Source organism: Scyliorhinus torazame, chromosome 8, assembly GCF_047496885.1.
Source record: "Scyliorhinus torazame isolate Kashiwa2021f chromosome 8, sScyTor2.1, whole genome shotgun sequence".
NCBI lineage: Eukaryota > Metazoa > Chordata > Chondrichthyes > Carcharhiniformes > Scyliorhinidae > Scyliorhinus > Scyliorhinus torazame.
Genome location: NC_092714.1, coordinates 187585807 through 187608952, shown reverse-complemented (window position 1 = coordinate 187608952; position 23146 = coordinate 187585807). Strand labels below are relative to the sequence as shown.

The following is a 23146-nucleotide window of genomic DNA, read 5'->3' as shown; positions in this document are numbered from 1 at the left end:
AAATGAAATGCCGAAATTGGATTGGATACAGCTACTCAAATGAAAAACAGTGCCAAATTAGTGATGGGCATTCAAAAACAAGATTCTACAGACACGATATTGACATGTTTCTACAAAGAAAAAAGGTGGCACTGCCAAATCTAGTTATCCAGAAACATACAGGGTAAGATAATTCAGAAAAAGAAAGATTATGACAGTCACAAAAAACCTAGAGGTGTATAAAAAGTACAGGGCTGAAGTAAAAAAGGAAATTAGGAAAGAAAAAAGAGATTATGAAAAAGTATTGGTCAGTAAAATCGAAGAAAACCCAAAGATGTTTTACCAGTGCATTAAGAGCAAGAGGATCACTGAAGAAAGGGTAGGGCTTATCGGAGATGTACAGTGTAACATATGTGTTGATGCAGAAGATGTGAGCAAGGTTCTCAATGAGTTCTTTGTCACAGTCTTCATTCAGGAGAGGGATGATTAGACATTCTAGTTAAAGAGGAGGAGTGTGAAATATTAGATACAATAAGCATAGTGAGTGAGGAAGTATTGGAGGGACTGTCATGATTGAAGGTAGATCAAATCCTTGAAGTTAGATAAAATCCTTAAAGGTAGATAAGTCCCCAGGGTCAGACGTATTGTATCCTAGGATGTTAAAGGAAGTCAGGGAGGTAATACCGGATGCCCTGAAGATCATTTTCCTTCCTCACTAGATTCAGGTGAGGTACTACAGGCTTGGAGGTCTGTAAACATTTTACGATTATTTAAAAAGGGTACATTATCGGCATTGCCACTTGAAGAATTCACTTGACATGTATTGTAAGCTCTCTTCATTCTCTATCTCCCTCATCATCGAGGAAGCCCTGAGTATTGTGGTTGGCAAAAGCATGCAAAACAAGGGAAGGAAGAAATTGAGATATGCATTGCTGAAGAATAGGAGCATGATGAAGGAGCAGAGGAAGAGCAGGAAGTGATGGAGGTAGAAAAGTAGAATGTGCAAGAGGAAGTGGAGAAAGAGCAACATAGACAGCCTCTCTCTGCCCAACTGTATGTGACTGGAAAATTTGTGCCAACAGTCACACATCCCTTGTTCTTCCTCCTACATTGGTCCCATTATCCTTGTTTCAACATGGCAAGAATAAAATTAAAGCAGAAAATGTGCATTCAGATCTAATTTTACAAATTTGATCATAGCCTTATGCATGTATAACAAAGGGGTACAAGCAGGGGCACCTGATACTGATGTAACTCTAATGCAGTGTTATTTGACTAGGAGATTGAGATCTGGTGGGAAGCAGAAATATAACTGTGTGTAAAGTGCTGAGATGTACACAGATCTGTAAATAAACAAGAATGGTTTAACGAATAACTATTGACAGTAGTATTCTTAGAGCAACAGGCAAGCCTGAAAAAAACAATTTGGACTCCAAATTTAAGATGAACATAGCAGCAGGGGACAGAGTAAAGACCCAGAAAAACAACCAGAGACGATTGCAGTCCTGAAAGTCCGACAAACCCTCGTAAAAAGGACAATAAGTCTTGCTTTGAGAATGATCTAGCTAACTCTACTTGGTTTCTCTCTTTTCTAGAAAACCTGTGGGCAAATTACCTTGGTAAAGATGTGATTGTGGAGCAGCATGGCTTCCCATCTGTGACCAACTCAATAAGAACAGTCAACTTGGATCAACCTTACGTTTTCACTGACATTGCATCCCACTTCACCCTGCTGGTTGGCATCTACTTCCCTTCAGTGACTGGTAGGATGTATTTTTTTTGTCTGGGAAATATGTAGCACGTGTATGATGGAAATCCTTTTATGTTACTTTGATATTGAGGGCTCACACATGAAGATTGCGTTCCCAGAATTTAGAAAAGTAAAGGTCAATTTGATTGATGTTGTCAATATATTAAGAGGGACTGATAGGGTAGATCGAGATAAATTATTCCTCCTGGTTGGGGAGTCTAGGACAAGGGGACACAGCGTAAAAATGAGAGTCATTCCTTTCAGGAATTAAGCTGAAAAAATTTATACGCATAAGCAGTCATAGAATTTCAGAATTCTTTTCTGCAATTAGCATTTCATGCGAGATAAATGGTTAATTTTAAAATTAAGGTTGATAAATTTCTGTTAACCACAGACATTAGGGGATTAGGGGATATGGGGCAAAACCAGGGATAGGGAGATAGGTCATAGATCTCTTTGAATGGCAGAATATACTTGAGAGGCTCTGGGTGTCACCATGGGTTGCTTGCTGTAAGGATGATATTGTTCACATACAGGCCAAGGTTCAAACCAGATCAGGGTTTTCACAGCATCCGAGTCCAGCAGCAAATACACAGTAAGCACACAGCAAATTCTGCACTCTTCAAGGCACCTTCCTTGCATTCAACAAGTTGGCTTCCTCCCTAGCAGGACTCAGTGCTCTGCTTATAGAGTCTAGCAAGGCTACACAGCTGATCCTCATTGCACTGGTTCTTGATAGGGGTTTTCCGTCTATCTGTCATGTGACTTCTGGGTTGACTTACTGTGGCCATCTTGGTAGAGGGAAACTCTGTCAAGAAATTGGAGAATCTTATGAAAAAAGCATCATTCTTCCAGCATAAGGCCCCTGCTGACACCACAGTTTACGTAGCCTACTCCTGTTTCTTTGGATGGGACTTTCTGGTTCCACCGGCCGAGAGACCAGAAAATCTTTCCCTTCGTTCCAAAGTGTATAGAGTGTAATTATTCTTCCACTATCACATTCGATTGTAGCCATCTGTGATGGACACTTACAACAAGAAACATGGACGTTCGCAAAGCCTAAAGGGAAATATGGACAATGTAAGATTCAGGCAGGCACAGGGCCTGAATGTATATTTGTAAGCTACGAATCCAGACAGCATCGAAACCCCCAACCGATTAGCATTTAATGGCCCATCTCCGTAAGACAAAGGGTTATACTCAGATAACCGATACAAGCCCAGACATTTTGGTGCCTCCCTTTACTCAGGAAGCATAAACAGCAGGGTCAATGACTGCTAAGGACACGCCCAGCCATCAAGGCACCTGCCCCTTTATTGGCTCAGATCGGAGGCAGTGATCGAGAACTGCCCAATTAATTGGGTCTAAACATAAGGACCGCCCGAAACTCCCCAAGGATAAAGAGAGATACTGCCATGTGTTCGACCTCTTTTGGACCTGATGCTCCGGCAACGTCCATCTCCAACTGCAGCACCACCAGAAGCAAGTCCAAGTTCAACGCTCACTACCAGACGGATGATCCTAGCTGAACCGCAGTTACTTCTCCAGATCCAGCCGATCCAGATTCAAACAAAGGCCACTGTTCCTCTGACCTAAGCCGGGTGCCTGAAGTTAAGTACAGGTTGTCATAGTTGTTAGGTGTAGTTTAGCTCATAGTGTTTATGTTGCATGTGTAAGTTAATCTTGTGTGCAAATAAAGTACCATTGATCTTGAACTTGGTTGTTTGGCTCTTTGATCGATACCCGGTTGAATCTTGTGGCGGTATCATTTGATAGCTGGCGACTCTGAAAGCATATTATATCAATAGCTAGATAAAAAAACAGTAAGAACAGTAAGATTCACCTGAGGAAGGAGCTGCGCTCCGAAAGCTAGTGACATCGAAACAACCCTGTTGGACTTTAACCTGGTGTTGTACGACTTCTTACTGTGCTCACCCCAGTCCAACGCCGGCATCTCCACATCATAGATAAAAGAAGGGCAACCTTATTGACTGCCATATTTATAGCAAGTAAAGATAGCAACACTATGATACTTTCAAATCTTTGCGTTGTAAGGTATCTTTTAAGCGTGATTTAACAGCCGTGTTGCGCCCAGTGCGGACCCAAGCGCGCCAGTTAAATCACAGATGGGGCGTAAATCGGGTTCTGCGCCGGGCGTGAATTAGTTCACGATCCAACCAACCTGCTCCTGTCTGTTCCAGATCCCGCCTAGACATGGCATGCTGCCAATTGAAGCCAATTACGGGCATCTCCACCTCATGAGTGAGATGGAGGCCCAATCTAACAGCCTCCCGTGAGCTAACTGCCTTCCCAGCAAGAAGTGATGCGGTTCCTAAAGGCCAGACCCCAAATCGTGTATACCCATAACAAGGACAACTACAGCTGCTGCCAATCTGCCCCAGCAAACACATCTAGGACAGAGCCCAGTTCATGGCTAAATGCTGAAGGTCACTTAAACTCCTTTTGGCTGTGAGCAGCATCTGGCTACCTAGCTGAAGGCTATTGCTAATAAGGAATTGGGTTTGGTAGTTATGTGTGAACACATCACAGCTGCAGGTTGTGTTTGCTGCTCGCTCTTGCTGGTGGCTGCAGATGCTTGGAGGCTACTGTTGTTGCTTCCTTCTTTTTCTGTAGCTGGAAAGAAGGATGATTTTTTTCTAAGATACCTGGGTCCTGGAACACTGGGCTCAGTGGCACATATGAGTCCAGAAGGTAAGAAGGCACTGCGGGACCTGGTGCGCGACATTGATCCAAATGGGACCTGCTAACGCCATTGATGAAATGCTTTTGCAGGTTGCTGATGCTTTTGTTGCTGGTGTGGTAAGTGCTGCATATAACTGGCACGTCACCTAGTTTAAACATGCTGGAGGTCAAGGATCTTCAACTACACCTAGAGGGCCAGTGGAATATGTGGATGACAGGATTTGGCTCCAGTGAGATTGGGCCAAGTGGGAGGGCCTGTATAGCTGCGGCTTCTGGATGGATAATGGCACTGATACGTGGAACAACTAACACATTGATGGACATTTCATTTCTACGACAAAATTCTGGACGTGATAACACATTTTCAGGCTTATCTTACGTTTCTGTTGAGGAACCTGCAAGGGGTGATAACATGTTTTTTTTGTGTGAAAATGAACTGATATATCTTTGTATTGGTATCAATATAGAGGAGTGATTTTTTTTCTTGTTGTTTAATGGCTAGTGTGATATGTGGAATGTTACACAGTTGATTTTCAAATCTTTGTTACTGTTGACCGTTTAAGAAACAAAATATTCTCAAGTGCATTCTTGTGGGCCCACGTGCCATGTCTCAGACAAGTACCATTGCCAGCATTCCAATCAAACTGTGAGGCCTGGACACGTTACCGGAAGCCTCGGGGCGAGAACGCCACAGAGGCAGCAGCCAACAATCAAACACCCATGAGCTGGGCTCCAGCACTCGAGATATCCCTGCAACAAGAGGGTGAGTGTGTTGAACAGAGGGGGTACTGGAGCACAGTCCCCCAGGTGCTTTTGACAGAGGTCTAGGGTCCAGGGGATCCTGATGTGGCCAGCGGTGAGTGTGCAGGCCAGTTCCTCTAGCACAACTGGCTCAGTGGATATCACTTGGAGAGAACGCAGGACACATAAGGGTGGTCTGTTGAATTTGAGGGTCTCGGGGTGGAAGCTCTCGCTGACTGTCGGTCTCTCCTTCTCCATACAGATTTATCAATATGGATAGTGCAGTTGACCCCTCAGCAACAGCCCTCTTGGTGCTGGTGGCAGCCCAGGTGGCCAGAAACTGGACAAGGCAGCAGTGGCATCGACAGAGTCTCAAGGCGGCAGCCCATCTGCAGGGGGCTACGCTCCGCACACCCTGATGACTCGGCCACACATCAGACCGGGGAGGCACCAAGGGGGAGGTCAGCGACAGCCCAAGGTGTACAGGCGTCGTTGGTCGTTCGAGAAGATGTCAAACAGAATGTGCTGCTGGAGGCTCCGTCCCAGCAGGAAGACCGGGCAGCACCTGAGCTATGCCATTGTGGAATTGGCACTCCATGGAGGAGGAGAACACCCACTCCCAGTGGCGGTGAAGGTCATCGCAGCCCTGAACGTTAATGCAAAGCATTCATTCCAGGGCTCGAATGGGGACCTTTGCGGCATATCTCAAGCTACAGCCCACAAATGGATCCATGAAGTCACGGATGCCCTGTATGTCCAGGCAGCTAATATATCAACTTCGAGCTGGCTCAAACCCATCAAGATGCCTGGGCTACAGGATTCTCCCCATCACCAGGGGTGCGCCAGGTCCAGGGAGTAATTGATGGCACGTATGTCACCTTGCACACATCGGGGCATCAGGAAGTGCCCTTCATTAACAGGAAGGGATTTCACTCCCTGAACACGTGAGCTACCACCATCTCCAGTTCATGCACGTGTGAGAACGCGTCCCAGGGAATGTGCATGACAGCTACATCTTGGGACACTCGGAGAGCCCCGGCGTCTTTGATGACCACCCCAGGATAACAGGTTGAATCGGGGGGGATAAGGTGGTCCTGGCTGATGGCACCAGTGCGAGGCCTTTAACTGATGCAGAGACCCGATATAATGAGGCCCATGGTGCCGCCCGTGCTGTCATTGAGCAGTGCACAGTGTATCGGACTGCTCAAAATGTGGTTCCAATGCCTGGAACCCTCTGGTGGTGCACTGCTGTACACCCCACAGAGAGTCTCCTGCTTTGTGGTGATCTGCTGTGCTCTCCACAACCTGGCACAGCAGCAGGCAGCATGCTGGAAGAGGAGGAGGAGGGACATGGGGCCTCAACTGAGCAGGACCAGGGATGGCTGGAGGATGAATCCGGAGGAGGACCCACGGAGGCAAATGGAGGAAGCAGGACAGGTGACGGCAAGGGTGTGGCATGCCCGGAGGATCAGGAGGCCCTCACCGTCGCCCGCTTCTCACATGACGAGGCATTGTCTGTCATCTCACCCCCAGTCCCATCCCCCCTTCCACCCAATCCCTCCTTTCCCAATTCCCCGTCCCCCTATCGCCCCTTCCACCCCCCCCCCCCACCCCCCCCTCCCCAACCACCACCCCCCATCCCCCGATTGTCCCATTCCATCCTCTCAGGGTCTGTGTAACATCACTCCAGGATGATGGGCCTGTGTCGGCACTGTCAGCAGGTCAATGTACAAGGTAGGAGAGTGATGATAACCCGCTGTGAGGTTGGCTCTGATGCTCCTCAGTTTATGCCATCCTCTGACTCCTGTCTTTCTGCTGACACGCTCTCAAACCCATCAGATGCACGTGGTCTGCATCGGGGGCGCTGCGATAGGAAACTTCTGCCTGGGGGGCTGGGCCAGGGGAGAGCGGAGGGCAACAGAAGGTTGGGGTGCAGACAGACCCACTGAGAGGAATAACATGACAGAGGCTTCACATGTATCAGGTGTAACATGTTTTAATAGTGGGAATTCAAAACCCTCATTATCCCTAACTTCAGATGGTGCGTCCCCCTGGTGCCCAATCAGTGATCCTCAATTTTCTTAAGCTTTCATGCTCTGCCGCTATGTCTAGGTGTGTCCCCATGATGCACATCAGATGTGGAGGCAACCTGCTTTTCGTGCCCTGCGGCCTTTGATTCCTTTGCCAGGCATTCCCTGCAGACTTACCGGTCTCACTGGCATCGCAGTGCCACCCTGTTCTGTCCGCTCACCTTGAGATGTGCCAGTGACGGGGTGGGGTGTGGGGGTGGGGGGATCCAGGTGATATGCAGAGTGCCAACGTCACCCTGCTGGAAGGCACAGGGTCGGGCTCCAGCGCTCCCCCTTCCTTGACGTAGGGCCCTGGGGGACTCCATGGGATGGAGACGCATCCCAAGTATGCTCCAGAGGACTCTGCATCCCGCACTGTCGATCCTAACACCTCCATCTTGTCTGCACCATGGTGCTAACACTATTAGCAATGTTTCTCAGTAACTGGGCCATGCTCTGCAGTGCCTCGGCATTGTCCACCTACTTTTGAGACAGGTTCCTCAGCAATTGGGACATGTCGAGGCCCTCAGTCATGGTCATCACTGACTGACCTTCGCCTTGGACACCACCACCATGATGCTGACCTCGTGCTGCAGGCTTTCCACTGTGGTCACCACCCTAGTAGTGTTGGCCTGAGTGCCACACATTATCAGCATCATCTCCTTCACCCGTAACCTTTGGGACTTCACCAATTGACTATGCAATCGCCAGAGTGTCGTTGATATCCTCTCCTGAATCTGACAGCCGCACCATAGCACCTGCATCAGCTCCAGGATAACCTGTCCAGAGGCTCGACTGGGATTCAGCCGTGTCCTGGGATCCAACAGCCCTCATGACTGCTGACTCCCCTGGATGTTCCTGCTCACCAGATTGTGCCCCTGAAGCCTGACCACTACTGTTGCCTACTGAGGTGTGTGTCTCTGCACTGGTGGAGGGTGGGAATGACAGCTATGTCGCCTCGATGGGGGCATCCTCGGAGCTCTCCTCCGGCGTGTTCTCTTGTGTGTCGGGGGGTGGGCAACCCCAGATGGCCCGACGGCATCAGATGCAGACCCTCCAAGAGAATGGACATGTGGTCAGTGAGAGGGAAGGACCATTTATAAAATAAATGTTTTTGTTATTTTTCAAATTAAGGGGCAATTTGGCATGGACAATCCATCTACCGTGCACATCTCTTGGTTTTGGGTGTGAGAACCACGCAGACACGGGGAGAATGTGCAAATTTCACATGTCAACCGTTTGGCTCTCACTGGGACCACTCTGACTAGAGAAGGAAATTAATCCCATCCAAAAATGATTAACACAAGAGGAATAGGAGGTGGGGGGGGGGGGGGGGGGGGGGGCACGGTGACACAGTGGTTATCACTGCTACCTCACAGCTCCAGGGACGCGGCTTCGAGTGCCTGTCTGTGTGGAGTTTGCACTTTCTCCCCGTGTCTGCGTGGGTTTCCTCCGGGTGCTCCAGTTTCCCCCCACAGTCCAAATATGTGCAGGTTAGGTGGATTGGCCATGACAAAAATTAATTGCCCCGTAAAAGATTAGGTAGGGTTACAGGGTTACTGGGATAGGGTGGAGTCGTGGGTTTAAATAGGGTGCTCTTTACAAGGGCCGGTGCAGACTCGGAGAGCTGAATGGTCTCCTTCTGCACTGTGGATTCTATGATACGCCCCATCGATTCTGCTCTGCCGTTCAATATGATCTTAGGCTTCAATGCCACTTTACCACCTGCTCTTCTTATCACTTGATTCCCTGAGAGATCAAAAGCGTATTTACCCAAGTGTTAAGCATATTCCATGATGGTGAATCCACAATCCACTGGGGTAGAAAATTCCAAAGATTCACAACCATTTGGATAAGTGGTGTAGTGGGAAAATTTGAGTTGCAGGAGTTTGAAGAAAATGTGTTGGCCATATCATTTCTAAATCGACTATTATCTTGCTTCCAATGTATTAATCATTATAGTCCCCAAATATCATTAAGCTATGCTTTTTTAAGTGAAAAGTATTATGAACGCCAGGAGGTATTTTATTTCAAACCATGTGGTATTTTGAATCTTTAACGTAGTTAGAATTTATTATGCAACTGTTTAATGATTTGATTCAATCCTATTGAAAGATGAATTACAGATGACTTTAATTACTTCTGACTGTGGGAATGGTATATGGAGGAGTCATTGCTTTTCTTGATTTATATAAATAACCTAGGCATGGGTGTACAGGAAATAATTTCAAAATTTGATGATGAAGGCGATACTTGAATGTATTGTGAACTGTGAAGACAACAGTGGTAGACATCAATAGGACATGGACAGGCTGGTGGGATGAGCAGACACGTGGCAGATTAAATTTAACATTGAGAAGCGTGAAGAGATACATATTGGTCAGAAGAATGAGGAGAGGTGACCAAAATAAAGGGAACCATTCAAAAGGAAATGCAGGAGCAGAGGGACCCAGGTGCATATGCACAGAAATCATTGAAGGTGGCAGAGCAGGTGTGAAAGCAGTGAATACATTACGCTGAACCCTGTGTTGTATACATAAGGACAAAGAGCACAAAAGAAAATAAGTTATGAATCTCAACAGGAACAATGTAAACATTTTAGAAAGGATGCAGAAAGGACAGCACGGGTGGTGCAGTGGTTAGCACAGCTGCCTCACGGCGCTGAGGTCCCAGGTTCGATCCCAGCTCTGGGTCACTGTTCGTGTGGAGTTTGCACATTTTCCCCGTGTTTGCGTGGGTTTCGCCCCCACAATCCAAAAGATGTGCAAGGCAGGTGGATTGGCCACGCAAAATTGCCCCTTAATTGAAAAAAATGAATTGGGTACTCTGAATTTATATTTAAAAAAAGAAGAAAGGGTGCAGAATAGATTTACGAGAATGGTTCTGAGGGTGAGAGACTTCAGTTATATTGGATATATTGGAGAAGAGAAGGTTGAGAGGTGATTTGTTCGACTTGTTCGAAACCATGAGGGGTCTGCAGACTATAAATGGGGAGAAACTGTTCCTATTGGCAGAAGGTAGAGAACCTTAAGGTGATTAACAAAAGAACCAGAGGCGACATGTGGAAAACCGTCTTTGTGCAACAACTGGTTTGGATCTGGAATGCAATGCCTGAGCGTGCGGTGGATGTTGTGCTCTGTGACCTTGCCGTTGCAATGATGGACACAGATTGGCAGCAACAGTGGTTAGCACTGTTGCTTCACAGCACCAGGGACATGGGTTTGATTCCCGGCTTGGGTCACTGTCTATGTGGAGTCTGCACGTTCTCCCCGTGTCTGCGTGGGTTTCCTCCGGGTGCTCCGGTTTCCTCCCACAGTCCAAAGATATGCAGGTTAGGTGGACTGGTTATGCAAAATTGCCCCATAGTGTCCAAACGTTAGGTAGGGTGCTCTTTCAGGGGCCAGTGTAGACTCGATGGGCCGAATTGGCTCCTTCTGCACTGTAAATTCTATGATTCTATGATTTTATGAACTACTGGTGACTTAACTAGAATGATGATTTATCGATCAACACGTGGAAAGATAACATACAGAATACTATGCAGCCAAAGTTACTATCTGAGTTTCGTGAATTCTCCTGAAACTACCCTATGTGCAACTGTTGTACGTTTTACGACCAACTGGCGAGAGTCGGATGTCACATGACCGATGTTTGACACCACCAGCTGATTGGAGGTCGCATTGCTAACTATATACAATATTATTCACAGGCATACCACCACAATGGAGACAGATTAAATAGTGGATGTCAAAAGGGAACTAGATAATTATCTGAGGAATTAGGATTCTACTGGGCTACAAATAAAAGGTTGAGGAGGGGACGGGCGGCGTTGCTTTTGCAGAGAATTGATGGGCACGATTTACGGGGGGAAAACAGAGTCCCGTTTTGGGAACGTTTAGCAGGGTGGTTCTCGGCACCTGCAGCACTGAGAACGATCCGCTATCAAACGGGACTCTGTTTTTTTCTGGCCTCGGTGAGGAATGCTCCACTGAGGCTGCATTTACCTTCATTTCCTGCAATGATTAGCTCAGATTATCAGTGCAGGAAGAGATTGGTGAGCCCTTTTTAAATGCTGTCCCAATCTCTCAACCTCCACTGCGGCCTCCAGAACCCCCCCCCCCATCAATGGCTCAATGTACGTGTTAGGGGGTCCTCGAACCTCCTTCACCCCACCTCATAAGGCCGGAGCACCCTGGCCGAATCCCCGGCATGGGCAACCTGGGTACCTTGGCACTGCCAGGGTGCCAGGCTGGTACCTGGTTGGCAATGTGAATGCCAGGGTACCACCCTGCCCAGAACCCGACCACCCTGGGGTCTCCAGTGGACTGGGAGACCACCCCAGGTACCGTTATGCCACATTTGTGTGGACCAGTGCTAAACAGCACCACGGCAAGGTCTCCCAGGCTTGGGCGTTCGATTCGATAAGGAGACATTTCTTCACACAAAGAGTGGTGAGCCTGTGTAATTCATTGCAGGAAGTAGTTGAAACTAAAACTTTGAATATATTCAAGACACGCTGGATATAGCACTTGGGGAGAATGGGATCAAAGGCTATGGGGAGAAAGCAGGATTAGTCTATTGAATTGGATGTTCAGCCATGATCGTGATGAATGGCGGAGCAGGCTCAAAGGGCCAAAAGGCCTCCTCCTGCTCCTATCTTCTATGTATGTATCTATGATTCCGGGTCTTGGGATACTTCTGCGTGGACTTATTTAAGTGAGGCTAACTGCTCACTTAAATATGCAAATCTGAATCCTGCCAGTGAGGGCGAGATCCAAATCACGACGTCTCATGAGATCTCGTTAGATCTCGCAAGGCGTACCGAGCGTCACAAATTTCGCGAGAGGCCTAGTAGTGTACCAAGTTGGGCGCGGCGAGGCTGTACGAGTGGGCCCAATGCATTGAATTGCCTTCTTCTGCGCAGTAACCATTCTATGATTCCAGTATAGATACAGTCAAGGTACCTGTTAAATACATGAAGAAGAAAGAAGCAAAAGGTTACCCTGGGAGTGTAATCAAGAAGAGTGATGGAGGCTTGTGTGGAACATAAAAACCAATATAGATGTGGCAGGCCCAATGGGTTGTTTCTGTGCTGTAAATTCCATGTAAAGCCGCCAGCAGAGAATACAGATAGTATACCGCGTCGTACATCCTCAGACCATCACAGCCAAGGAATGAATATGAATCAATCTCTCTCGCCACCCTCGCCCAGCCCACACTCTCTTTCTTTCCCTCACACTGACTCTGCCCACTCCCCCCAACACCACACACTCTCTCCTCCTATTCCCTCACAGTCTCTCTCTCACACCACTGCCAGCAGGGAAAACAAACACCACACTGCATTTCACATCATCAGGCAATCACAGCCAAGGAATTAATATGAATCACTTCCTCCACCGCCCCCCCATATTCTCTCTCTCACCCCCAACACTCTCTCGCCCCACTCCGTCACATTCTCTTTCGCTCAATCCAGCCCCTCACATTCTCTCCATCACCCAGCCCTTCACTCTCTCTCCCCCCACCCCCTCACTGTCTCTCTCTCTCGCATCCCAACACCTCACACTTGCTCTCTCACCACAGACCCTCTCTCTCTCTCTATCTATCTCTCTCTCCTCACCACAGACCCTCTCTCTCTCTCTATCTCTCTCTCTCTCATTCTCCTCCCACACCCTCACTGCTCGCTCTCTCTATCCGCCCACCCCATCACACTCTTTTTCTCTCTCCCTCCATCTCCTCACACATTCTCTCTCATCATCACCCACACGCTCTCCATCTCTCTCTGTTCCCCCACCGCCCCATACTCTCTTTCCCTCCACCTCCTCACACTCTCTCTCTCCCCATCACTCACACTCTCTCTCCCTCACCTCCTCACACTCTCTCTTTCCACACACCCCCCCCACACTATCTCTCTCTCTCCCCCACCCCCTCAAATTCTCTCTCCCAATACCCCCACACTCTCTCTCTCCTATTCCTTCACTCTCTCTACAACCCGGAACACTCTCGCTCCCTCACACCCTCATTTGGGCCCAACACTGTCGCTCCAGCTGCCTTGTATGGGCCGCGCACCACCAATCTGGCTGTCTCACCCAGTACCCACACCGTTGCTCTGGCTGTCTCCCCTGGGCCCCACATCATCACTCTGGCTGCCTAGCCTGGGTCCCACACCGTCACTCCAGCTATCCCGCCTGGGCCCTGCACTGATGCTCTGGCTGTCTTGTGGTACAGACCCTAAAACTACTCTTTGCCGCTCATCAAATCACAGACTCGTTTCTGTCTGACTTGCCACTGACACGGTCATTAGTGAGCGTACCAGCAGCAAATGCAGGAAGGAACCAGCCTGTGATTGGATCTCAGAAGCTTTACAGCACTTCTCAAATATCAGTCACTTGAATGTCCCGATTTGGCAGGCTGCATTGAGTTTACAAAGCCTGCTTGAAATTGAAGGTTATGGATGGCACAATGGTTGGCACTGCTGCCTCACGGCACTGAGGACCCAGGTTCAATCCCGACCCCGGGTCACTGTTCGTGTGGAGTTTGCACATTCTCCCTGTGTCTGCGTGTGTCTCACCCCCACAACCCAAAGATGTGCAGGGTAGGTGGATTGGCCATGCTAAATTGCCCCTTATTTGGAAAAATTATAAAGAAAAGAAATTGAAGGTGGCGGAGCGGTGTTCAGTACTACACAGCGGCTTTGCGTAAAGAACTTTCTCCTCAGCATTCTATTGAACGATTGGCCCCTTATCATGAAAACATGGCTCCTTTTTCTAGCCAAGGGAAACAGCCGTGGGCAGCATGGTAGCATAGTGGTTAGCACAGTTGCTTCACAACTCCAGGGTCCCAGGTTCAATTCCCGGCTGGGCCGCTGTCTGAGCGGAGTCTGCACATTCTCCCCGTGTCTGCGTGGGTTTCCTCCGGGTACTCCAGTTTCCTCCCACAGTCCAAAGATGTGCAGGTTAGGTGGATTAGCCATGCTAAATTTCCCTTAGTATCCAAAATTGCCCTTAGGCACTGGGTTATGGGGATAGGGTGGTGTGGGCTTGGGTAGGGTGCTCTTTCCAAGAGCCGGTGCAGACTCGATGGGTGGAATGGCGTCCTTCTGCACTGTAAATTCTATGATTCTATGAACCTCTCAGTGTCTACAGTCAAGCCCCTTCATATTCCTGAATATTTTAATGAGATCACCTCTCGTTCTTCTAAACTCCAGAGAATATCAACTCAATTTACTCCGCCTCCCATCATGGGACAACTGTCTCATCCCAGGAACCAGCCTGATGAATCTTCTCTGGACTGCTTCCAATACAAGTATATCCTTCATTAAATATGGAGATAAAAGTTGTGCAAAGTATTCCACATGTGGTCTCACCAATTATAGCAGTATGTCTTCATACTTGTACTGCAATCCCCTTGCAATAAAGGCCAAAGGCTTTCCAAATTGCTTGCTGTATCTGCATGCTAACTTTCAGTATTCCTTTTCGAGTACGCACAAGTCTCTTTGGGCATCAACATTTACAAGTTTCACGCCTTTTAAAAAGAATGCCAGAGTCAAAAACCACACACTTCCCCACATCATATTCGGTCTGCTATTTTGTTGTCCACTCACTGACCTGACAATAATACTTTGCAGCCTCTCTGTGTCCTCCTTATAGCTTGCATTCGACCTAGCTTTGTATGATGAGCAAAACTAGATACATTACTCGCTGTCTCTTTGTCTAAGTCATTAATATAGATTGTAAATAGCTGAGGCCTCAGCACTGATCCATGCAGCACCCCATGTGTTGCAGCCAGAATACTTTCAAACTCTTCTGACGCAGCACTGTGACCTACAGGGCACTAGCGCAGGCTTGACATGCATATGCCAAAAGCAGGCAGCGTGTGCGGATTTTGACATCAAATAACCTCGAACACTGATTTGACAATAGACCTGCTAATTTGAACCACAAAGGTCCAGTTTATACCTCTCTTAATCACTCCCAGGTGAATGTGTATCCAGCTACAAGAGGCACCTTACCAGAGCTATTTAAAAAGCTAACCATTCAACTTCCAGGTAAAGTGCTTTCGGCTTATTTATGTTAGTGCAGTGTTAGTGGAAGCCTTGAATGTTCTTCGAGGAATTTTGCTCACTCCTTGGATGTTCAAGGATGAATTTGACAAGGAAATCAGAGTTGTCAGGAAAATGTCTGCTTGAGTTATGGCCGTTATTATAGTAGCGGTTGCACGTGGGCTAACATGATTTGTTCACTCAGTGCACCCCGAGGGCCCCCGCTGCTACTTCTGCAGTCAGCAGAAGCATCCCCGGCAACACTGCCCGGCCCGCACTGCAGTTTGTAAAGCCTGCAGTAAAAAGGGGCACTTCGCGGCTGTGTGCCAGGCCCGCGCAGTCGCTGCGATCGCGCCCGCTATTGCCCCTTCCCCCACGCCAGACGCACACTGGGAGCCGCCATCTTATCCTCCCGGGTCCATGTGTGACCAATGGGCGCCGCCATATTGTCCCCCTTCGACCACGTGCGCCCCATGGGCGCCGCCATCTTGTCCCGACATCGCAATGTGCGCACCATGGGCGCCGCCATCTTGTTCCCCACAGGGTCCCCGGACATCCTGACATCGAACCGCACACGCTCGCCACCCGAAGCATCCGATGGCTACCCGCAGCTCGCTCCGATGACGGTGGACCAATCTCGCCCACACAACCTGGCCACCACGTCGACGACGGTTGAAATCAACGGCCACGCGACCTCATGCCTGCTGGACTCCGGGAGCACCGAAAGCTTTGTTCACCCAGATACGGTAAGGCGCTGCTCCCTCGTGGTCCACCCTGCAAATCAAAGGATCTCCTTAGCCTCCGGATCCCACTCAGTCCCGATCCAAGGCTTTTGTACAGTCACCCTCATGGTCCAGGGCGCAGAATTTAATAACTTCCGCCTCTATGTCCTTCCTAATCTCTGTGCTGCACTCCTGTTGGGCCTGAACTTCCAGTGCAACCTCCAGAGCCTCGCCCTCAAATTCGGCAGGCCCTTACCCCCCCTTACCTTTTGCGGCCTCGCGACCCTCAAGGTCGATCCCCACTCCCTTTTTACCAATCTAACTGCGGACTGCAAGCCCGTTGTCACTAGGAGCAGACGGTACAGCACCCAGGACAAGACCTTCGCATCTGACTGTAATAAAGCCACAGTTGTACCCAACTTTAGTCTTTGTGCAATTGATCATTGATGCACGATCAATTACACTCAAGACGAAGTGATTTCATAACTGAAGGCTTTAATCGACTAGAACTGTTCCCCAGCAGCTTCGGTACAGAAAGTGAAGGCTGCTGGGACGGCACCAGTTCTTATACTCCACCTGTCAGGGCGGAGCTAAGCATCAACAGCCAATGGTAAACTCCAAGGTTTAACCAATGGTCATCAGCCTCTTAGGTACAGCAATACCTGATAATACCACATTCACCCCCTGTTAAAAAAGAGTCTGGCGGGAGTGGTGGCCAGTGGTAACAGTCATCTTTAACATGGTATGATCAGATATGGAGGTACCGTGATACCTCCTTACAGAGCATTCGAGAATATTTACAAAGTGTTCGTTCACGGTTAAAGTCACAGCGAAGCAATCAGTCGATCGGGTGGCCTGGTCGTCCTTCTGGATCGTCTGGGCATCGGTGGTGATTCTGGTGGGGGTCCAGGTGGTTGCGACTCCGGGAGCGTGGTTTCGGCCTCCCTGGCAGCTTCGTCACCCCTAGGCGGCGCTGTTGGGGCAAACGGATGACACGGGGGGTGCCTGTAGGGGGCGTCGGTGGGTGGGCGGGCCTAGGCAGGAGCGGCGGGAGTACTGACCCTCCAGTGAGGTGCTGTGGGGGTGGGGGGTGGGGGAGGGGGGGGGGGGGGGGTAATGGTAATGCTTTGGGTGCGCGTGGGGTTCCGGCGGGCGCCAGGTTCCGGAGGGAGACTGTATCTTGCCTGCCGTCAGGGAACGCCACGTAGGCGTGCTGGGGGTTAGCATGCAGCAGGTGGACCCTCTCGACCAACAGGTCCGACTTATGCGCCCACACGTGCTTCCGAAGCAGGATGGGTCCGGGTGTCTCTAGCCAGGTTGGGAGCGAGGTCCCGGAGGAGGACTTCCTGGGGAAAACAAGGAGACGTTCATGAGGTGTCTGATTGGTAGTTGTACAGAGCAGCGACCGGATGGTGTGGAGGGCCACCGGGAGGACTTCTTGCCAGCGGGAGACTGGGAGATTCCTGGACCGCAGGGCCAGTAGAACAGTCTTCCAGACCATTCCGTTCTCCCTCTCCACCTGTCCGTTTCCCCGGGGGTTGTAACTGGTCGTCCTGCTTGAGGCAATGCCCCCGCTGAGCAGGAATAGATGCAGTCCGTCGCTCATAAAGGAGGACCCCCTATCACTGTGTATGTACGCGGGGAAATCGAACAGTGTAAAGATACCCTGGAGAGCCTTGATGACGGTGGTTGCGGTCATGTCTGGGCAGGGGATGGCGAATGGGAACCGGGAGTACTCGTCAATCACGTTCAGGAAATACGTGTTGCGGTCGGTGGAGGGGAGGGGGCCTTTGAAATTCATGCTGAGGCGTTCAAAGGAACGGGAAGCCTTTATCAGGTGCGCCCTCTCTGGCCGGTAGAAGTGCGGTTTGCACTCCGCGCAGATTTGTCAGTCGCTGGTGACTGTCCTGACCTCCTCGATGGAGTAGGGCAGGTTGCGGGTCTTGATGAAGTGGAAGAAACGAGTGACCCCCGGGTGGCAGAGGTCCTCGTGGAGGGCTCGGAGGCGGTCCACTTGTGCAGTGGCACAAGTGCCACGGGACAGGGCATCAGGAGGCTTGTTTAGCTTCCCCCGACGGTACAAGATCTCGTAGTTAAAGGTGGAGAGTTCTATCCTCCACCCAAGATCTTGTCGTTTTTAATCTTGCCCCGACCGTTGTTCCGTGAGGAGAGTAAATCTCCTGCCGGCCAGGTAATGCCTCCAATGTCTCACAGCTTCTACTGTGGCTTGTGCCTCTTTTTTATCCGAGGAATGGCGAATTTCGGAAGCATGGAGGGGACGGGAGAAGAAGGCCACGGGCCTGCTCGCTTGGTTGAGGGTGGCCGCCAGAGCTACGTCGGACGCATTGCTCTCGACCTGGAAGGGGAGGGACTCGTTGATGGCGCGCATCGTGGCCTTTGCAATGTCTGCTTTGATGCGGCTGAAGGCCTGGCGGGCCTCCGTCGACAGGGGGAATGTTGTGGACTGGATTAGGGGTCGGGCTTTGTCTGTGTAGTTCGGGACCCACTGGGCGTAGTAACTGAAAAACCCTAGGCAGCGCTTCAGGGCCTTGGGGCAGTGAGGGAGGGGGAACTTCATAAGGGGGCGCATGCGCTCAGGGTCAGGGCCTATAACTCCATTTCGCACTACGTAGCCGAGAATGGCTAGAAGGTCGGTGCGAAATACGCATTTATCCTTATTGTACGTTAAGTTAAGGATTTTTGCGGTCTGGAGAAATTTGCGGAGGTTGGTGTCGTAGTCCTGCTGGTCATGGCCGCAGATGGTGATGTTATCCAGATACGGGAATGTTGCGTGTAAGCCGTACCGGTCAACCATTCGGTCCATCTCTCGCTGGAAGACCGAGACCCCATTAGTGACACCAAAGTGAACTCTTAAAAATTGATAGAGCCACCCATCTGCTTCGAAGGCAGTGTACTTGCGGTCACTATCACGGAGGGGTAGCTGATGGTAGGCGGACTTGAGATCCACCGTGGAGAAAACCTAGTATTGCACGATCCTGTTTACCAGGTCGGCTATACGGGGGAGAGGGTACACGTCCAGCTGCGTAAACCTGTTGATGATCTGACTGTAGTCAATGACCATCCTATGTTTCTCCCCTGTCTTTACTACCACTACTTGAGCTCTACGGGGACTGTTGCTCGCTTTGATGACCCCTTCCCTCAGCAGCCTTTGGACCTCTGACCTGATGAAGGTCCGGTCCTGGGCACTGTACCGCCTGCTCCTGGTGGCGACGGTTTTGCAATCCGGGGTGAGGTTCACAAACAGGGAAGGCGGGCCGACCTTAAGTGTCGCGAGGCCGCAGACAGTAAGGGGGGGTACAGGGCCGCCGAATTTAAAGGTCAGGCTTTGAAAGTTACATTGGAAGTCCAACCCCAGGAGTGTAGCCACGCAGAGGTGCGGCAGGACATAAAGGCGGAAATTGTTGAATCTCCTGCCTTGGACAGTGAGGTTCACTAGGCAGAACCCCTTTATCTCCACCGAGTGTGACCCGGAGGCCAGGGAGATCCTTTGGTTTACAGGGTGGGTAACAAGTGAACAGCGCCTTACCGTGTTGGGATGAACAAAGCTTTCCGTGCTCCCAGAGTCAATCAGGCAAGACGTCTCGTGGCCGTTGATGAAGACCGTCATTGTTGCAGTTGCGGGTGTCCGAGGTCGACTTTGGTCCAGTGTCACTGAGGCCAGATGAAGCAGTTGCGAGTTCTGATTAGCCAACGTGCAGTCGGCCATGCTGGGGGCCTGGGGCCCCATCCAAGATGGCGTCTCCCATGGGTCACACATGGTGGCCGGGGATGGACAAGATAGCGGCGGGGATGGACAAAATGGCGGCGCCGACCCATCCAGCGTGGTGTCCGGGGGGCAAGATGGCCGCGCCCGTGGGTCGCACGTGGCCCTAGGATAGGGGGGTGGCGGTGAGCGCTGGCCGGTCGGGGCCTGAAGGGGGGTTTGCTGCGGCAGTCCGGAGTCGCTGGAGACTGCGGGCCTGGCAGACCCCCACAAAGTGGCCCTTCTTGCCGCACCCTTTGCAGGTGGCGGTGCGGGCCGGGCAGCGCTGGCGGGGATGATTTGCCTGCTCGCAGAAGAAACAGCGGGGCCCGGCGGCGTTAGCGGACCGCCTCGCAGTGCAGGCCTGTGGGGTCAGGGGGAAGGTCTGTGGGGCTGCCGCTGCGGGGTGCCACGCTGCCCAGGGGGCCGCTGCGCGGTCGGGCGCATAGGTCTGCGCGTTTTGGGAGGCTACGTCCATGGACCCTGCCAGGGCCCATGCCTCTCCAAGTCCCAGGGTGTCCTTTTCTAGGAGTCTTTGGCGGACCTCTGAGGAGCTCATACCTGTTACGAAGGCATCCCTGATTAAAAGTTCCGTGTGCTCGCTTTCCAAAACTTGCGGGCAGCCACAGTTTCGGCCCAGCACCAGTAGCGCCCGGTAGAAATCCTCCAACGATTCCCTGGGGCTTTGCCGTCTAGTTGCAAGCAGGTGACGTGCGTAGTCCTGATTTACAGGGCGGATATAATGTCCTTTTAACAGTTCGATCGCGGCATCATAGTCCTCACCCTCCTCGATAAGGGTGTAGATCCCAGGGCTGACCCTTGAGTGCAGGAGATGCATTTTCTGTTCTCCTGAGGGGCTGCCTCCGGACATCTCGAGGTAGCCTTTAAAGCACACCCGCCAGTGTTTAAATATTGCAGCCGAGTTCTCCGCGTGGGGGCTGAGTTGTAGGCACTCTGGTTTGATTCGGAGATCCATCCTTCCAGCTTAATTCTAGTCGATTAAATTGATGCACGATCAATTACACTCAAGACAAAGTGATTTCATAACTGAAGGCTTTAATCGACTCGAACTTGTTCCCCAGCAGCTTCGGTACAGAAAGTGAAGGCTGCTGGGACGGCACCAGTTCTTATATGCCTGTGAGGGCAGAGCTACGTATCAACAGCCAATGGTAAACTCCTAGGTTTAACCAATGGTCATCAGCTTCTTAGGTACAGCAATACCTGATAATACCACAATCGTGCATCACATTATCCAGTACTGCTGCTAAAACCTCGGGCAAAACTCTGGGTATTGAACCATCTTGCCACCTGCTTGTAATTCATTCTCAAGTGCCTTTAGTGCCTGCTTTTCATCTGTGAGAACCTCCATCACTAATGCTCCAACACCACATCAGAAAATGTAGAATAAAAGCAAAATGAAGAGCCATACAACTGGAGATGTTAAATCTATTCTTCTCTCCACAGATGCTGCCAGACATGCTGAGCTTTTCCAGCATTTTCTGTTTTTAATTCAGAAAAGCTGGAAGCTCTCTCCCTGAACTTTTCCTTCATTTGCTGTGCTTTACCTTGCAGCCAAGCATTCCAGAGGCAATTGCAGCAGTTTCTGTTGTGTGATTGCAGCAATCACCCCCACCCCCAGCGCCGCCATCTCCCCCACCCCCACCTCCTACGCTGCCATTTAAGAAGGGCAGGCTGCCTTTAAGAGGCCTACTGGGGTGTACATCATGCTCGCCACTCAGGGTGCTGGGCCCCCTGTTGACCATGCAGACAGTCAGTTGCATGTTCCATGCTGGGCTGCATTCTGGAATCATTCAGATGAGAAGGCAGCACAAAGTTTGCAATCTGCCTGCCACAACGGGACCTGGAGCTGTGTAATCCACATTGCGAATCCTGAGGCCGAAAATGGACCTCGACCAAACTTTCCCCTTTGGTTTTCCCTGGCACTGCCCATAATCTACTTCCATTAGGATTGATAACTACATTTCATACAGCTGGCTTAATGCCCCGTGCAATCATTGTAGCACTCACTTATCCATTAAGGCCTTGATGAATGATTTTGTTGCATTTTTAAAATTATCTCATTTCTTTTAAACAGCAAATAAAAATGATTTCATGTCTTACAATTCTCTTGATGGCTGAGAAAACCTGGCATGTGAAATGAGTATAGGACAGAGCAGTGCAGGAGCCAAAGGAGTTCTTTTTGGAGGTGAAGATAATATCTCTAATCTGAAGGGCAACAATTAACGTGGCAAATATTACAAGCAATTCTTCAAATTAGTTGCATTATAAATATCTAAAATTTAATATGAGTCCACATAAGCGTGAAGGTAACGGAAGGGTAAATCAACCCCATCCTGGAACACCTCTTAAACCTAATAATATACTTAGAGTGCAGAGCCATCCTTTAAATGCAGATGGCAGTTGTAATTACTACAGCAATTGCTCCATTTATGTCACAGGGTAATTTCTACAGAAGTCATATAAAATATGAAAATTGTTTAATTTTCACTGTCTGTGACTATTTTCTGGGGTCCCTACATTCCACAATTGACATTGAATATCCAAATCAAGTGCATAAGGGCTTAACTGGCTTTTAACTATAGCAATCACAGCTTAAATCATCAAAATACATGACCCAGAGTCTACATTATGTTATTATACAGGCTGGTGTTGCCAAATGGAGGTGATAGTAGTGCTCACTACATTTGGCCACTCGAGTGTCATCTTGCTTACTTTGCAGGCGTGAACTGTTCCTTGCTGTATTGCTGGCATAATAAATACATTATTTCCAGTTTCTTCAAATGTTACAAAGTGACCTTTATCTAATTTCTCTCTGTACTCTGTTCTATGGCCCATTGCAACAGAGCAAAAGCCACAGCACATTGACAGCCCATTGATGTATTAATGCAAGCCATCATTATACCTCAACACCACGAGTATTCATCTGTTCACAGAATGAGATGCCTGTCAACTACGCATTACATCTTGTTTCTCATATATTTTACTTTACAGTGCATTTAATAGTGAGGAACCATTGCAATTTATCCAAAACATCAATGTTAGTATCAAATTGTTTTCTCCTCACAAGAAATTTAGAAATCTACTTAGTTGCAATTTATTTGCAACAGACAATTTCAATTTTATAAGACTGCCATCAAACCCAGTAAAAGTTAGGCTAACTATATTATATTCACCCTGTATCTGACCCATGAAATTACAAAACAGACCTACGATGACTCTTAAAATCATCCATCCTAACCAATTTTCAAAAGACCTCCAATTGTTCTAATATCATGCCCCATTATTAGAAATGCCGAATGGTAGCATCATAATAAGCAGCTTCTTAAACCCCTCTCCCCTCTCCTTCACCCTCACTTCCAG

At 49.4% G+C, this 23146-nt stretch overlaps 1 protein-coding gene across 2 annotated transcripts in view; it reads left to right on the top strand.

Moving 5' to 3' along the window:
* Positions 1-23146, top strand: part of LOC140428305 (solute carrier family 12 member 5-like) — a 1013162-nt gene that overhangs the window by 792250 nt on the left and 197766 nt on the right. For both annotated transcript variants that reach the window (XM_072514639.1, XM_072514638.1), the window contains exon 9: positions 1575-1742. In XM_072514639.1, the coding sequence (XP_072370740.1) occupies positions 1575-1742 (168 nt within the window). The remainder of the gene's footprint in view (positions 1-1574; positions 1743-23146) is intronic.